This window comes from Hippoglossus stenolepis, chromosome 6 (assembly GCF_022539355.2).
Source record: "Hippoglossus stenolepis isolate QCI-W04-F060 chromosome 6, HSTE1.2, whole genome shotgun sequence".
Classification (NCBI taxonomy): Eukaryota; Metazoa; Chordata; class Actinopteri; order Pleuronectiformes; family Pleuronectidae; genus Hippoglossus; species Hippoglossus stenolepis.
The window spans coordinates 6,785,811-6,803,526 of NC_061488.1; the positions used below are offsets into that span (position 1 = coordinate 6,785,811).

General features: G+C 45.0%; 2 protein-coding genes across 5 annotated transcripts in view; both read left to right on the plus strand.

Moving 5' to 3' along the window:
* Window positions 1–435: 435 nt before the first annotated feature.
* LOC118110561 (specifically androgen-regulated gene protein) lies at window positions 436–8,263 on the plus strand. Of its 3 annotated transcripts, XM_035158443.2 has the most exons (4): window positions 436–568; window positions 3,813–3,996; window positions 5,155–5,317; window positions 5,411–8,263. In XM_035158443.2, exons 2-4 carry the CDS (start codon window positions 3,892–3,894, stop codon window positions 7,120–7,122), a joined length of 1,980 nt encoding a protein of 659 aa, XP_035014334.1. In that variant the 5' UTR covers window positions 436–568; window positions 3,813–3,891; the 3' UTR covers window positions 7,123–8,263. The 3 variants fall into 3 exon arrangements, with proteins under 3 accessions (XP_035014334.1, XP_035014335.1, XP_035014336.1); XM_035158444.2 differs by lacking the exon at window positions 3,813–3,996; XM_035158445.2 differs by lacking the exons at window positions 436–568; window positions 3,813–3,996 and adding an exon at window positions 4,024–4,297.
* A 7,831-nt stretch (window positions 8,264–16,094) lies between these two features.
* The window catches only part of scube3 (signal peptide, CUB domain, EGF-like 3), a 71,716-nt gene continuing 70,094 nt past the window's right edge, over window positions 16,095–17,716 (plus strand). For both annotated transcript variants that reach the window (XM_035159964.2, XM_035159965.2), the window contains exon 1: window positions 16,095–16,583. In XM_035159964.2, coding sequence (XP_035015855.1) covers window positions 16,484–16,583 — 100 coding nt within the window. In that variant the 5' untranslated portion in view covers window positions 16,095–16,483. The remainder of the gene's footprint in view (window positions 16,584–17,716) is intronic.

A 17,716-nucleotide genomic window follows, 5' to 3' on the forward strand; every position in this document is an offset into this window, starting at 1 on the left:
TCATTTCGTTATTAATTCTTGATGTGCAAAAGAAAAACAACCTCATCCTCTTCTCATGTTTTTCTCAAGGCTCTAAACTTCTCCACACAGATGAGACAACATGCCTAAAAGAATATGAGCATTATTCTTTACATACATTATATATAGCCCTTAACATTTTGTGTATTTATTGAACATATTTATCCTAATAATAGTTTTTTAACAAAGTATATAATAATAATACACATACATATAGTCTATATAAACTATTCAGGTAATGCACACACGTCAACGTATAGAGATTTATAAGAGCCTGCTGCCATTGGGCTCCTCCTTGATGACGTCTGACTCAGGTGCTTGCTGATTGGCCACTCGCTAACCTGTCCCGACGCTAATTGGTTCACCTGTCATTGTTATTACCTGTCCGGTCTCCGGTAGTCTGTAGTTTCTCTTGAACGCAGCAGCGACAGGAGGAAAGAGAGAGAGAGACAGAGAGAGAGAAAGAGAAAGAGAGTTTCACCTCCAACATGGACTGAGACCTGAGAACCGCTCCTAGATCAGCTGGGACTTCACCTCTGTCACATCTCCGGTGAGTTTGAGGAAGTTGTTCTGAAGTCAGAGCTTGTTTTTCTGCGGGTATTTCCTGTTGAGGGGGTTTAAAGTTCTGAGGAACAAGTTGTTCTGCTACTTTCTGGAAATGAAACCAGTCTCTGTGTTTGCTTTTCACAAACTTTGCCCTGAAGTTACACTTTTCCAAACTTGTATTTTATTTAATTTCTGTAGTTTTAAGGGTGTGAATGACAACTTTCCCCATTTGCACATAATATCAGTGTCACCCTGTGTCAAACATCAGTCTGTGTTGAGAGGAGTGGAGAATAACCAGTGTTTTCTGGCATTAGAATAAGTTTCCATTCCATTAAAGCCAGTTACTCTTTTCCAAATATGTGAGAAATGTGTTATCACCCAATATTTAGTGTCTCAGTGAGTCAGGAAAGGTTCAAATATTTGCACATGTGCGTCAATAATGTTGGTTTTAGTGGCACAAGCTAAACATTAATGGAATATTTCTGTGGAGAGTTTCACAACCTGCTGTTCACACATGAGCCTTTTTTTGTTGACTGTTAATCATTAAACCAGTTCCCTGACTGGCTGCCCTTGAACACATACTTCACATAGTTCTGTGGGACCCCGGATTCAGGAACACGCCGTAACCCGTCATCAGCGCCTCTAAATTATGATTCCTGGGTTTGTAATGAGTCTGGTTCTCTCCCAGCAAAACTCATTCAAAAGACCTGGAGCTTGAAACGTCTCATCTGCCGAGATGTGACTCAGGTGGAACGCCCAGTCCCATCACAGCACTTGGCTGAATTTGAACACTTTGGAAGCAAGCAAAGTGACATTCCTGTCTGTATTAAATCACTGACTCAGCTGTGGGTGTAGTGAGCCAGCTCTCCCACCGCGGCTGCCCTACAGGTTTGGTGCCTCGCTCAGCGCGGAGAGGTGTTGGCTGCTGGAGGTTTGGACTCGTGTGGCTCTGCTGATGTGAGCAGCCCTAATGGGAGGTTACAGTGATCAGCAGCTTTCTCTGGGAGGCCCGTGGCTGCTCGTGTTGCCAGAAAACATGTGTGAATGTGGGTGTTGGTGATCGGGTTTTTCCCGGCTGTCCTCATGTCAACAGGGCAACATGTCAGTGCCCTTTACCAGCAGGCTGAGTCTAGATCAACCAACCGAGAGGTCAGGCCCCAAGGAGTCAGAGGACACCTGCAAAAGCCATCACTAAATTTTATCTTTCTAAATCCATTAATAGATTCAGTTTGTTTCTTGTATTTTTAAAATCTGGTTTTGTTTTTCTCAGAGCAACATCTTCCTCCTCTTTCTCTTTTCAACACTTATCTCTGTAAAAGGTTGAAGTTCTCACTGTACCTTGCTTCAGGAAAATTAGGATTTGTTTAGGGTTTGGCTGTGGACAGAACATATTTAAACAGTGATAATCAAAGTGATATGAAAGACAAACATTTCACTCTATTTGAATTTTTGGTCAAATAACCAAATTCCCCCTTCTTTGTTGTTCTAATAATCTTTCAAATTAAATGATCTAAAAGAAGAAAACAGTTTCAAACTCACGCCCTGGAGATTTCTCTTTATTTTAAAAGTTACAAGCATAAATGTTTGGGATCCGCTGCTTAGAGAATAGATCAACAGAGCTTATAACATGTTCTATCCATGCTTACGACAATATGGTGGGAAACATAATAAGTGTAATGCAATTTTCATAAAATATCAGGATTTTAGAAACTCTGGGGCCCCGATGCCGTGAGTCAGAAGATTTTAATAAGACATCTAGGATCCAAAAACTCAAAAATGCATGAATCACTTGAAGTTGAATTGAATTTTCCTACTTACTTCACTCACAGAACTTATTTCCAAATGTCTCTTTTCCCTCCCTTCGCTGCCAGGAATGCAGCTGTGGTGGAAAAACACTGAACTAATTATGAAATTATTCACTTTTGGCCCTAAAAAGTGGTTCAGTTTAATCAAAGCATATTTCATTTTCTGCCTCTAAAATATCCACCATGTGCTCATTTCAATTTTGGAAAGTAAAGTTTCCCTGAGCAGAAAATGAACACATGAAAAGTACTTGTATAAAATGAAAATTCACAGCTTTAATGCAGTAAATGACTCTGTGACACTGACTCATACAGGGAAACTTTAATTCGGGTTTAATCAAACATTCTCTGAGATAAAAACGAACAAAGTGAACTCGGCTCTGCCTTCTCAAACACACCTGCACCTGATTGTGCGACTGCGTCTACGTGGTGAATAAAGCGTTTAAAAGCCTTTTCAATGCAGGATGTTGCATTTGTGTGACCTAGTTAACTCTAATCCACTGGAGTGTTTGAACTTGAACTTGATCAAATAGCATCTCCTCTTTACTGTTGTTTGTCGGTGCTCTTTGCTTCTGGCTCTGTAAGGAGGCAAAGAACTTTTTTTCATTCCAGCTCGTGTGAATTTATTTCCCACCCTGTTTGTTTCCCAGTCTATTTAGTGAGAATTTCTGAAAATCCCCCCCGTCCTCGTTGTTCCTTCAGCAGATGAGGAGCCTGTAATGATCCCCTGAGGTCGTGGCTGGCACGCTTGTGCTCCGACGTGACACAGGAGAATGGGCAGCAGGCGCTAGTGAGCAGTGTAGTGCGGCAACACGATCCGCTCATATCAACTGTCTTTACACAAACTGAACATGACAGGAAGTATGTCACACATGCTCACAAACAAAGATGAGCATGTCTCGCCGTCGGTGAATCACAGCGACCGACATGACAAAGGATTCGTCCATTTCTGTTTAACTTGTTGTTTCAGCTCCATGATATAAACACATCGTATGACAGGGGGACTACAATCTAAAATATTTTGTATCTCACAAAAATCCATCTTGGTGTTAATCTATTCGTTTTCAAACAGGCCACGTCTTGTCTGTAAATAAAACGTTTCTCCAACTCATCCATTAATTTGTTTAACGACCCAATTAGCATATCTGGTTATATCCAATACATCACAGTGACTCCATTCAGCATCTCAGCGGCCTCTTGTTACGTTAATGGGAGAGTTATTACATTATGAGGATCATTTAACTGTGAGCTTTAATTTATGGCATTAATTTGTCTCACTAATGGGAAGAGTTGACATTAATGGCTGTTTTTCGTTTGCTGACTAATTCTGTGACAGACCTCAAACTGTGGCTTCTTCTCCTCTCAGCCTCCAGTGGGAAACTGCGTCAAACCTGCAAGTTGAACGTTTTGTCTTAACTGCGCCACCTTTTCTTTCTTCTTCCTCAGAATGACTCGTGGTGAGGTTCACGCAAATTAAAATCGGACTGTGAAGTCCAGTTTCTGCCCTCGTCTTCTCCCTTATGCAATGACGAAGAATGACACGTGGCCAGGCGGCGTTGCCATGGAATCGTTGAGCAATATGGACAGTGCTGGGAGCTGCGAGAGTGTAATCAGCATGAACTCTGGCTATGTGAGTGCTGCTGTAGATCGCCTGATGGATATGGAGGGGGGGTCTTGATATTTGACAGTTTTACCATAAACGTCTTTATACTCTAGAGCACATAAACTCCACCAAAGCCAAACAGTCCCTTTTTTAAATTCAATCAAGCTGCTCCAAGTTTCACTCACTCATCGTTATCGGTTCCCTAAATATGCCTGATTTTACGTTTTTGTTAAAGTAAAAGAAAGTGGAAAAAGAAAATCCTGGATCTGCACCAAAATTGAAAGGTTTCTTCCCCGATTCTCACCACTTCCTTCCACTAAGTTTCCTGGTAAGCCATTCAGTCATTTTTAGGAAATCTTGCTTACAAACAAACAAACAAACGCACAGGGGTGAAAACATAACCTTGTTCGAGGTCATAACTATAAATAGAATGAAAACACAAATGGAACCAAACGTATAGAACTTGAAATAAGAAAATAAACTACTTTTTCGTAAAATGTAAATATAAATATTTATCTGTAGAATAAGTCATGAAATAAGTTTTCCTGTCAGCCAACCAATACAATCGGCCGTGCTCCAGTCATCTGCCCCCTGTGACTCTGTAGCTTATCTGTTTATTGTCAAACACAACATATGCGAACTCTTCACATCACACTCCTCTCCCCTGTCTGAACCATGGTCTGAACAGCGTCTCAAACACCTGTACAGTCGTTATGAGACAGTCTCATGAGAGACGAGGAGACAAAGTGAATCTGTTCAATACTGATGTTTGGTTCCAGTGAGAGTCGTGTTTTTTTTTAAAGATCTCGAGCTGTTCCCAGGCAGCTGGAGTCACCTGAAACTCCTCTGACAAGTCAATGTGCAGTGAGAGAAACTCAGGACCAGGACAGGGCGGCTGTTATTACTCATTCCTCTGCAGCTGTTTGAACACTAAACAACTTTGACCTATTCCTGCTGTGTTGTCTCCCGTGGCTGTGATCAGGGTTAAACGGAGGACAGAAAAGCTTTGAGAAAACCTCTGAAAATGCTTTTGGTTTTAATATACAGGGTCTTCAAAGTCAAAATAATTAAAATAATCAGTATAAGAATATTTCTGGTACACGGATATGTATTCAAATCTGTCGTACTTGATGTTGGTCTTAAATTCCCCTCATTTTGAACTAACTAGTCTTGTTATGTGTGCAGAGTGAAGACAGCATGGAGCACTTATCTGCAGAGGAGAGAGCGTGTCTCATGTATCTGGAGCAAACCATCGAGGCACTGGAGGTGCAGGAGGACAGCGGCTTCTCCAACGATGAACCAGATGCTGGGTTTCAGGCAGACAGAATAGGACAGACCAACGTAAATGGTAAGTGCTTCTCACATTCTGCTCAGGGGATTATCTCCGTCGTGTCTCGTTCCTGTGAACTAACTGCAGGAATTGTGTTTTTCTTTTTCTTAGACATTTCCAGTATCAGACATTTTCCAGATCATGAACCACCGTCGCATCCTGTTTCAGCAGCGCTCCCATCATCGCTGAACCTCATGACTCCACCCACTGGGTCTCAAATCCCCCCATCAGATCCTCAGTCTGAGGCTCTGTGCGTTACCACAGATGGAAATGGTAATCCCAAGATTGTCACCAGTTCAGAGCTTCTCCAAGGTCAGTCCAATGGGGCCTCTGCAAAAGATCTGGTTCTGATCCCACCTCCCTCAGACTTCATGGACAGACCACGCCCTCATGTGCACCTGGACAAAGCCAGGGACCTTGCTCCGTCTGCAAGGACGTCCAGTAACAAGCCGCGAGGAAATATCGACTTAGAACAACTACGTCAGAGAGCAACTGCGAAGAGAACGTCAGGAAGCTTCTCTATGACCCAGGAAAGTCCAGACATGCCCCAACCTGAAGGGTATCCCGGTCTGAGTCCACCAGACGTCACCTCCAGTCCCCAGATGAGTCCTCATCCCGATGCTGCTGGTCCTCAGATGAGTCCTCCTCCTGATGCTGCTGGTCCCCACATGAGTTCTCCTCCCGATGCTGCTGGTCCCCACATGAGTTCTCCTCCCAATCCTGCTGGTCCCCACATGATTCCTCCTCCTGATGCTGCTGGTCCCCACATGAGTCCTCATCCCGATGCTGCTGGTCCCCACATGAGTTCTCCTCCCGATGCTGCTGGTGCCCACATGAGTTCTCCTCCCGATGCTGCTGGTCCCCACATGAGTCCTCCTCATGATGCTGTTGGTCCCCACTTGAGTCCTCTTCCCGATGCTGTTGAGCCCAAAAGTCCACCTGCTGTGGCCCCTAAGCCCAAGAAGCTTCCTCCCAACATTATTCTGAAGTCACACAAGGCGTCAGCGTCTGATGGCAACTCAGGGCATTACGTGGCCTCCAGCAGTGACCGGGTGTTGGACCCAGTCCGCTTTGAGGCTCTCCGAAAGCTCGGCCTGCTAAAAGGTGACGAGGCGGATCCAGGTCCTACCCTGAGCCCCAGACTGTCTCCCAAAAGTAGAAGCTCCTGGGGAGGTCCTCCTTCTCCACACAAACAGCACTTCACACCATCTAACACCTATGTCCACAGCTCACCTCCAGTCTCCGTCCCCCTAGTGTCTCCAGCTGCTGTGCCACCATCAGTTCAGGTTCCAGATATTCTCCCCGCACCTGATGCTTTCTGTGACTCCCTCGGACCTCTGACGTCAGATAATGGACCGTCTGCTGCCGTCGGTGTTTCCGAGGCTGATGTTCACGCACAGGAGAAAACGCCTCCTCCAACCCCACTTAAATTAACCCCACCCAGGATCGTAGGTGTCAAATCGGCCACCCTGGAGCGCTCCGGCCTGGGTCTAAGCAGCTCTTTTAAAAGTGAAGGCTCCAGCGAGGATGGCGATCTGAGCCCCAGGCAGCTGCGTAACAGTCGGCCCCGCCCAGCGTCCCTGGGGAGCGGGAAGGAGTTTTCAAGCACTCAGGGAGAGGTGGTCACCCATCAAGAGCCCGAATACCGGAGGTCCCTGCAGGTCCCTCGGAGGTCCCTGCCGGCCCCCACCACCTATCAGCACTCCAGAGACTCTCACAAGCTGCCTCGATCCCAAGGCATCAGCGTGCTGATCTGCCCCCGCTCAGAAAATGAAGAGGACCGCCGCCAGGCCCTGAAGAAGCTGGGGCTCCTCAGGGACTGATGCCTCGTACACGTCGTCTACTCGTCTCCCTGCAGACTCTCTTTCATACACGTGACGAAGGCATCGCAAACCTCTCGGGAAGCAGCTCTACTACATATTTATGCTTGAACCTTGACCTGAATACTGTCATTCACACTTCTTACGTCCACTTGTTACTGATATTGTACAGTGTTTTTATTTCTCCTTCATCTGGCAAGAACTGTTTGGATCTTCCTGACTCTCTCCCTGTCTCTGTGGTGTTTCTTGTAAATTAAATGCTGTTACTGTCAAAGAGGCAATAATAAGTTGTAATTTTAATTTTGTCTCGTGTTCTGCAGGTATGAATCGTCTACATCACTGTCTGGTTTCACAGGCTCTTCACTGGCACCAGTGTGAGGCTGGTTCCCATCGAACTTCTGCTTTTCACAAACTTTAAAGGTCACTTGGGTTTATACTTACTACCCAAACTTCTCTGGAAGGTTTAGTCTGGTTTTGTTTCAACGAGCACTGGGCTAATATTCAAGTTTAATTATGATTGAATCAAACCTATTTATTATGTGTAGTTTGGTTTATAAATGAAGGATTTTGATGTTGAATGGATTTGAATGCAAACAGTACATTGTGCTTTTCTAGGTTATAGTTCACTGAGACTCAATGCAAATAGCCCCAGGCCGCCCAGTGATAAGAATCCGAGACACGAGGATTTCCAAACACCGGAGCAGTGTCAGTGTGCATCTGACGTACATGAGCTGATTGAACTAGTGTTATTTTGTGCCTTGTAAGATCAAATTTCTCGACCACACTCTGTCCTGCGTTACTCACAAGTGACAAATGTGACCACGTGACGGCCTCGCGTCAAATCACACACAGAGGAGCCTGTTTTCTGGCTCAGCTTCAGCACCTTTATCTGATGTGATGGTGAGAGGACTGGTGCGACCTGTTTCTCTCAGCTCCTGCCTCAGCCATTGTGCAACACCTCCGCTGCTCCTGCTGGCACATTTATGAGCCGCCGGGCCGCCTGTCTGGAAAAAAGCTTTTTATCACTGTTGCAGGCTTTTAGAGACAAATAGATTTGCTCTTACCTGTAATTTGTTTTCTTGATCACACCCAACATTTCCTCTCTGCGTGTGTTTCCATCTATAAAGAGAATATTTCCATTCTATGCTTGTGTGTGTGTGTTTTAAACCCTTTATTGTTGTCAGTCAGAGGTAATGAGAGCCAGGTGGAAAAATTATTTGAATATTGTTTTGAATACTACAGATGAAAGATAAAACCCAAAGTGTGTGTGTTCATTGTACACTGATATCAGAGTTAGAATCATTGGGCTGTTTCATCTTCATCAGTTTGTCTTGTAGTAGAAGCGAAAGCCAGTAAAAGAGGAAGCAGCTTCGAGCCGTCGAACCAACACAGGCGGCTTTGTGCTGCTCTGCGGCATGTTGGTATGTGAGCTATCTCTCCTCTCCACCTGCTCTGTCTGTTGACCCGCTGCCAGCAGACCTGACTGACAAGGACTCAGTGACAGCAGCTGTCACTTTCCCTGTCACCCTGGTAGGCTCCATAGATCAGCTGCGACCAACAACATCTGCATACCTGCACCTATTTTTTCTGCGTTCTCCGTGTGAAGGAAGTTACAAAGACACCAGATGGAAACTAAGAGGAGAAAAGATGATGAATTACTCATCCTGCAACAGTGATGTCATAGTAAACTGGAAACAACTTTAAGAAATGTTCTTGTTTATAGATTTTAGGAAGATTGTAGATTATTTTACAGCCTGTGTTGAGGTTCCCAAAACATGAATAGTGAACCTGTTTATCACCCCGAGATTTTCAAGCTGTGAGGAGAGTAGAAGGGAGGAAACACATAAACACAGACGTCGCACTGGCTGCTGGGTCCACGTCGCTGCCATGTTGGACCAAGTAAAGCTGATCTGGTTTCTGATTTCAGTGAGTTGTTTTCATATTCAGTGGTTTATGATCAGATCTGAGGATCATAGAATTTCAATAGTTAAGTTCAAGGGCCAAGGATTGATTTTATTCAGGGACATTTTTTATCAAATGGCCTAAAAAAATGTGCACACTTATGAATGAGAGAGATAGAGAACGAGTGAGCATATCATTCTTGCCATGAGATTTGAGATATTAGACAAGATGTTTTTTCTCACTTCTTACGACACATCTCTATAAAAAAGCTTTTATCGTGTGATGTCTGTTGCTTTTGTTATCTGCATTTTTATTATTTCTGTATTATATCTGTATTGTTATATAGTGCAATACAAAGTGCTATACAAATAAAGTTATTGTTATTAACAGTTAAAAAGTGAAGAACAAATTCAGGTTAACAAGCCAAACTGCAACACAATTGTCTGACTGTGATTTATTTGCTGATTTTCATTTTTCTTTATTTGTTTGCTGTGTGAATGTCTCAGTTTGTCTGGATTTGGCCACTCAGTGTCTCACAGCGCCACAGAAACAGCTCCACCACTAGAGGGCAGTCCAGATTGGTGTTTGTGTCCCAGTGTAACCACTGATGCTGTCACCAGGGTTCACATGATGGGTAAGATTTAATATTATACATTCAGACGCATGTTTTCTTCACATCACATGCTGGTGAATACTGCAAAGTTTGAACATTTCTACGACTCACATGAATTCCAAAATAGTAAAAAATGCAAAATGACACATTTCTCTGCGTCTGTGTTGAAACTCAACAGATTTTGTTTTGAGTTCAAACCCTGATGATTCAGGAGGAAAATCTCACCATCACACTGCCAGCAGACAGTTTGTTTTTAAAGGGCAGAAATGATTAGACTGTGTTAGATTTGTTTTTACATTCATTAAATTATGATGAACAGCAATATAACAGTTTTATTATCATCCACACAAACACTGGGAGAGAGTCAGTTTCCTGTGAATTCAGCCAAAGGGACATAACTTTGGATCGAGTCCTTTGGAGACAAAAATGCTAAACAAAAAAAAATCACCCAAATAAACCTTCAATCAAAAAAAAACTGCACTTTGTCTACATGTGCTAAATAAAGGACTTTCTTTAGGTATATAAATATATATGCTCACACTTGGAGTAAACATCTTTATATACAAAAAGGCACAGTGACACATCCTCACAAAGTTTCCAGCGTTTCAAAGTGAACTCCTCCGACCTCGGTTCATGATGCTTCATCAACGTCACAAGGATCGGACCAGATAGGAATTTAAAAATTCAAATTTCATAATAAACAGCAGTATAATATTTTTATTATCATCCAAACAAAAGTGGGGAAAGAGTAACAAGTCAGTTTCCTGTGAATTCAGCCAAAGGGTCATAACTTTGCAGATCGAGTCCTTTGCTGCCAAAAATGCTAAACAGAAAAATCGAACCCAAATAAATGACTTTGACTCAGTTTCCATTTTATTTGCACGTCACTGCCAAGAAGTGCGGTCGTTCAGAAATGTGGACAGAATCTGGGATTTCTGCAATAAGGAAATATGGTTCGGTAATTAAAAAGAATCTGGTTCTGCTGTTGATCCATGAATTGTCTCATGAAACTTTAGCACAGGACCTGCTGCTTCCTTGCTTCTCAAGTTTATTTACAGATACTGTTTTTTGTCTGAGGAAAGAACAAGTCATTATTTATTTCCCGTACTGATTATGCGGTCAGACGGACCATGGGCCGGAACCAGAGTGATTCCGAGAGCTCGGTTGCATTTTTTAATCTTTCCAAACAGAATTACGTTGTCTTGTTCCCTCCAGAGGAAGTGAATCAGGTCGGAGTATTAGCAAAGAATGTAAGAGCTGAACGTGGGCGATTTTCTGGAAGGTTTTACTCATCCGATTGTCACGACGACCCTTAAACACAACCATAACTCCTGATTGGCTTAGAGAGCCTGACAGGGTTTGAACGGGTTCTTAAATTCACTCTTTCACTCCCAAAATATTTTAGGTTTTGCAATATTTACGACACACCCACAAAAGCTCCCCGGAGACACTCCCTGCTGTTAGCTGGTGGAGCAGGTAGGCGTAGCTGCAGCACCATCAGGCTAGACAGTGAGCTCATGGGACTTCCCCACCGTCCTGGTCCCGTTCTGTACTTACCTACTTACAGTGCACATTGTCTGTCTGAAAGAGGCCGCCGAGCGCCTCGGCCCTTTCTCCACATACGAGTTGATCATGGAGGATTAGTGGAGACAAAGTGGCACAGAGCCACTGCTGAGTGTGCTGGGGTTTCAGCATGCCCGGCCCGGTTCTGTGTCATCAAGAGTTTACTTCAAATATACGGGTATTATCTCTCCCCTCTGTGTGGGCGTGCACGCTGGCGTGTGTGTGCCGTTGTACAATTTTGTTGTATGATGATGATGATTGATACTTTGAATGATGCGGGCTCATCAGTGGGGCTTAACTGTCGGATCCAACCAGGACAATGTCTCCCTCCCTGTCCTGTCTCATTTGATCGTGATGGGTCCACTTGATTACAGGTGTACACGCACCAGATAGAGTTTACGCGCACAGGCCTGCATCCCCTCCAGCGAGTCGCACGCTCCCTCACGCAGCTAACAAGCCTGTCCGTACCTCGTCTACCTCGTCTACCTCCCTGCTGCTGCTGCTGCTGCTGCTGCATAAAGTGATGTGGGACTGGGACTCAAGGAAAACAATCCCTCATGCCCCCACGGCCTGAGGGTACTGCGGCCATAACACTCATTAGCTTTCAACCCGTGTGACATTTCCAGTGGTGTGGTATTACAAATGCAACACAACTTCAATGCACTTGTGCCACTGGAGTTGTCGTTGCCCGTGATGCTTTAAGTTAGTTACAGTGTGTGTGTGTGTGTGTCACCTCGGTTTCATCCAACTTGATAACTGCATTCGCTTCCCCACTCTCCCTCTCCTGCTCCCTGTTAGTGCCAGTGACTGAGGCTGTGGTCGGGAGGCATTCCTGGGGCAAGCCCACAGTGTTCGCTGGGATGCCTGCACTAAAGTGTGGAACTCAGCAAGCCGCTCTGCTCCCCTGTGGTGCTGGCATGGTGAGTACCAAGAGACCCCGCTGGGCCTGCGGTGGTGTTGGTAACCTCACATTCGAAGCCCCCGCAGAGAAGAGAGCGAAGAGGGAGAAAGAGTAAAAAAGGTTCCGAGGTTGTAAGCCGCGGCATTTTCACACATAAATCTTTCAGACAATCGGGGAGTGCAAATGTGGAAGTGGAAGAAAGTAAATGAGGAGCGGAGGTGATGTGTCCCTGTGTATGACCATCTGGAGGAGGACATTAGGCTCTCTGCAGGGCACCTAACTTCCCAGCTCATTAGCATGCAGTGAGGTACAGTAGTGGCTCTCACAGACGCCTCCCAACATGCATCCATCTTGCGTTTATCTCACAGCACCAGCTGTTGGGGTGTTGTCTGTGCTTTTTCAGAGTCAAAATGTAAAAGTATCTTGTGACAACAACGACTAAATCAACTGTCTGAAGATGTGTTTTGCCTCCTGGTTCCAGAGAAGTGGGAAAAAATGTTGGACTTTCCAAACAAGTGCCGGTGGAGACAGATCAGTCGTTAAACGCGGTATATCTCTGACAATCATACATTTTTCATGAAGATCCAGATAGTGCCACGCTTCGGCTCCTGAAAAGAGGAAAGTGAGCAAGCTGACAATGCCCTTAAAAGGGATAGTTACCCAAATTATCTCATTATCTACTCATCACTATGTCGATGGAGGGGTGGGTGAAGGAGTCTCAGGGGTAAATAGCGTTGCAGCCAAATCCAATACAATTGAAGCAACTGGCGACCATGTCGTTAAACATTAAAAAAAGACAACAGAATATAACAGAAAATGCCTCCATACGGCTCCTGTGGTGTCATCCAAGTGTCCGTAGGCCCTGACATTCAAATTCGGTGTCATTTACACCATGTTTGTTTAGCATAAATGTCCGCGACATTTAGGGTAAAAACACGGAGTAAATGCCGTTTCGAGTTAAATTTGGATGTCGGGGCTTACGGACACTTGGATGACACCACAGGAGCAGTATGGAGGCATTTTATGTTTTTTCTCTGTTGTTTTTATACATTTGAAGAATTGGTCACCATTTACTTCCATTGTATTGGGTTTGGTTGCAACTCTGTTTACCCCTGAAACTCCCAAAGTGTTTTGTGGACTCAAACACTTCACCCACCGAGAGATAATGGGTGAATTTGAATTTTTCGGTGAACTACACCTTTAAATTCATTAGAATCCCAAAAAGAGAATAGCGCAGTTCATTATAGATGTGAAACAAGTCACAGCAGGTTGTGGTCAGTCACTCTGCAGCAAACCTCATGAACATGTTGCACAAAAACAGTCTCCTCTGTTTGTGAAAATGAAAATAACACAGTTTCATTTGACTTATTATCCACAACAGATCCTCGCCGGTCCCCAGACACCCAGCGTGTCGCCAAAGGCCTTTTTTTTTTTTTTACGACGAGCATCATAAATTAAACATAGCCTGCGTTTCCCTCGGGTGTGTGCTGGTGAAAAAATAGCTGGGTTTTGGTGCACAGTGTAACCAGCCCTTTGTCTTTAATGAAGTGTTGCCATGAAAAAAACGGCACTGATCCTGCAGTGTGACTCGTACGCAGGCTCAGTGGCAGCCGCGTTCTGACTTTCTCAAACTCCCCGAGTGACTCTGAGCTCATTTGGTTATACAAGTGCTCACAATTACCCAGAGATTTGGACACAGGGACACGGGATATTTCCATATCCCTGACGGATGTTGTTTTAATTACACTGAACTCCTTGACTTTGTGCCGTGGATTTACATGTTTTTTTCTTCCTTCTTCTTCTGTGGATGCGATGGGGTATTCTCAGGTTATACTGAATCACTTGTTTATTTAGGGCCTTGAGTCTCCGGCGAGACAAGAGGTAACATGAAGAAAATACAAAAAAACATATCAAATAACTGTTCATGAAATATCTGCCTTTGAATTGAAGGCGGTTATAATTTGACAAGTAATAAAGTGCAGGTAATGACATAATTTGGATAAGATGCAAGATAATAAGAAATAATCTTCTTTTCTCCCTGTGGCATCAGTCGATTCAGTGTGTGTGTGTGTGTGTGTGTGTGTGTGTGTGTGTGTGTGTGTGTGTGTGTGTGTGTGTGTGTGTGTGTGTGTGTGTGTGGCTCAGATCCTCTGCATCATCTGAATAAAGAGTTATTATCTCCAATCAGTGTCATTGTGAGCTCCTAATTATATTTGATTGAGAAAAGAAATCACACACGGGTGCCGGAGTGATAATTATAGTGTCGAATCTGCCTGTACATTGAAATGGAAATGTAAATGCATCAACACAGCACATTCATTTGGGAGCGGTAATGCAGGAGGTGGGAGCAGGTGTGGGACTATATTCCTCTGCAGGACGCTTCCTGAAATCAAATGCCAGTGCTGCTGGTATAATGGGAGAGAGGTGTGCTTTGATTCATGTGACTCGTCAGGTCTCATTCCTCTGCAGGTCTTGGGGGGGTAATGGCGTGGAGCCTCATGATCAGTGATTTGCAGGAATATACAGCTGATGGTGGGGGAGGAGTGAAAAAGCAGCTTCAGCTTCAGAACTCTTTAAATGCATGCTACCAGTTCCTTTATGGGAATATTGGCATGAAAGTTTTCTCCACAACTTGCTTCAAATCTACCTGAGTGCAGCTCATTATGACTGATTTATGACACCGAGCAGGGCTTAGTCATTCAAAGCCGGGAGCAAGAATCAATGGGGGGGGTGGAAATGTGGCTGTAGAGCTGGATCTCCTGCAGAGGGGAACTCAATGCTCAGTACCGACGGGTGACTAATGTTGTGCCGGTCATGGTTTTGCAACCAGATGACACAAAAATATAATTTGCATTTTTCTTTTTTTTATACCAGATGATTATCATGCAAGGCTTTCATCAGCGTTCCTGTAAACAATTACTGATTGTTCGTTTTCATACCTGAGGAGCTGTTTCATTTTGAACAGCTGGCGTCGTTTATTCATTCAACTTAACTTAATATCTGCAGGGCCCTTTCTGTTGAGAAGGAGTAAAAGAGTTTCCTTCGTGTGCATACTTCTTCTAACAAGTTGCAGGCTCACCTGGATCTCGGTTCTTCGCGCAGGGCCAGTTCCACTTGTTACAGGAACACGGAATTGCTTCGAGCCCTCAATTGACCTTGGAATAAGGACGACATGCAGGGAAATGATGAGGTATGAAATAAAAAAATGTAGTCTTTCATTTTCCATTTTCAAATAAGTTTTGCAATTTACCTTCTTTTGCTCCGTGTGTTGAACTTTTCACTTCCCCTCGTGGAGCTGGACAGAAAAGGATCAGGGTTTGTTTTCCATCTCGACTCGCCCTAATTAAACTGTCTTGTCTTAATTTGACTTCTCCAAATGTCAACAGTTATTGCCGAGGCTCTTCTTTATTGGCCAGCGTTAATGTGAGATATCGTAGACGCCATCACACCAACGCTGCACCCGTGACCCCATGAAAATACGCGTTTAATGGTTTGTTGGACGGACTGAATGAGCTCCTGCACACGGCGAGCGAGGACAAGATGCAATCTCGAGGCTATTACTTTTTCCATCTGTGTCTTTTAAGAACCCATCCGCCCTCTTGTTCCCCACCTCCTCCTCCTTCTCCTCCTCCTCCTCTTCTTCAGCCATTGCTCTTACCCGCGCGGACGTGACCGGCCATGCGCGTTCTCCCCCCTGGTGGCGCAGGTGGCACAGCACATGGGCCAGGTGAGCTTACGCAGGGGGGGTCGAGCCCACCGTGCACGTGGTAACCCCCAAGGTCCACCAGCACCTGAAGGGTGAGGTGATGCAGGAGGAGAAGAAATAAAAAAACAGGGGGAGAAGGAGCGGCGGAGGAGTCCGGAGCGAGGACGCGTCTTCTTCTCTCCTCCCCCTTCAGACCCCACCGCCGCACTCCATCTCTCTCTCTCTCTCTCTCTCTCTCTCTCTCTCTCTCTCTCTCTCTCTCTCTCTCTCTCTCTCTCTCTCTCTCTCCCTCCCTCTCTCGCCCTCCTTTCTTTAACTGACATCGGGTCTGACTCGAAACATGACAACAGAAAAGCCTTCCTCCTCCTCCTCCTCCTCCGCCGCGCTGCCGGACCCCGACCACTTGAAACTCCAATAAGCAGGCGCACGGAGGGAAGGAGGATCGCACAGGATCCTGTCAGCGGGAGCTCAGGGGGAATAACAAGAGACCTTTATATACCACTCTCTCTCTCTCACTCACTCTCTCTCTCTCACTCACTCTCTCTCTCTCTCACTCACTCTCTCTCTCTCTCTCTCTCACACTCTCTCTCTCACGCACACTCTCTCGCACACTCGCTCCTTGCGCATCGCAGAGCCTTTCAGACAAGCGCTCGTGTCCTAACTCCGGGCAAAAGTTACCATGTACGTGCACGCTTTGATACGCGCGAGCCTTGGATTTGTGGGTCTCTGCCTGGTCGCCTTTGTCCAACAGTCCGCTTCAGGAAGTAAAAGCACTCAAGGTAAGTTTTCACCTCAACACAGCTTTTTTTTCATTCCACCCATCGTGTGGCCAGGGGAACAGTTACTGGCTCCTGCTGGACCGCTGGGTTCCTCCTGACTGGGTTTACTGGATGTGTTGGGAAAGATGACACCTAGAAATATTAGGATCTGTTGTCTAAATAAGTGGAAACGAAGTTGTAAGTTGATTATTTTGGAATGTGGAGGAGTAAAAAGTGACTTTGGTGAATCATTTCTTTTTACTTCTTTAGTTTAAATCCAGCAGCCACCTTCTCTCAATTCGTGCCACTGTGCTCAGCTCCTTCGATTCATGCAGATTTACCAAAGCAGAGGAAACATAATGAGGCTTAAATGAAGTTTCACTGGGACTCTGCCGTTGTCTGTGATCTTCAAACAGCCACCAGCAGTGTGAATGGTTCTGTTTCATAGCTAATCCTGCAGGTAATTGAAGTGAGACTAGCAGGAGGTATTTGCCACAGTCCAGACAAGTATTTGACACCGGCCTGCAACACACACATGGAGGAGCCTTGTGTCTGTCACACACTGCAGCTACAGTACAGCTCTGCCCGGGCCGGCTGCCCTCTTGCTCCCCTGTCTTGTGAGAAATTATTCAGAGCAGACGAGAGGCCGCCCTGAATCAAAAGTCTGGCACCTTACAGGAACAAGACAGACATGGTGTTATACACTCAATTTCTGATCCGCTCAGCCCTCTTTCCCCCCGCAGGTTTTCATCACTTAATTTTCCCACAATACAAATGCCAAGCCGGAGCTGCAAGAAAGTATTTGCATGCAAAGACACATCACGGTTTGTGTGTGAGTGTGTGTGTCTGTGTGTGCATGTGTTGATTGTGGTTGGTGATGTTTTGCACACACAAAAAGACATCTCTCAGGCGGTCGACAAGGCAAAAAGAGAAAAGGGGGTGGGTGACTATTTTGCATCCTGGGTGGTCTGCCCCCACTTGTGGGAAAACTCAATATTTACATTTTGCAATTAGAACTACTTTTCTCTCACTTTATTTTCCACAACATCGATTACACACTTCATTGTGGTGTGGAATGCTTCTGTATGAGAGTCGCTCTGCGGTGGCGTGCACCTGTTTGCTGGTCACACAGGGAAACGCCGTAGATGGCCACT

Bases quoted from the DNA above. Each gene is read 5' to 3' on its own strand.
- LOC118110561 (XM_035158443.2), top strand. From the start codon at position 3,892: ATGACGAAGAATGACACGTGGCCAGGCGGCGTTGCCATGGAATCGTTG. The intron at 3,997-5,154 runs GTGAGTGCTGCT...TTATGTGTGCAG, and splicing joins TCAGCATGAACTCTGGCTAT to AGTGAAGACAGCATGGAGCA. The intron at 5,318-5,410 runs GTAAGTGCTTCT...TCTTTTTCTTAG, and splicing joins AGGACAGACCAACGTAAATG to ACATTTCCAGTATCAGACAT.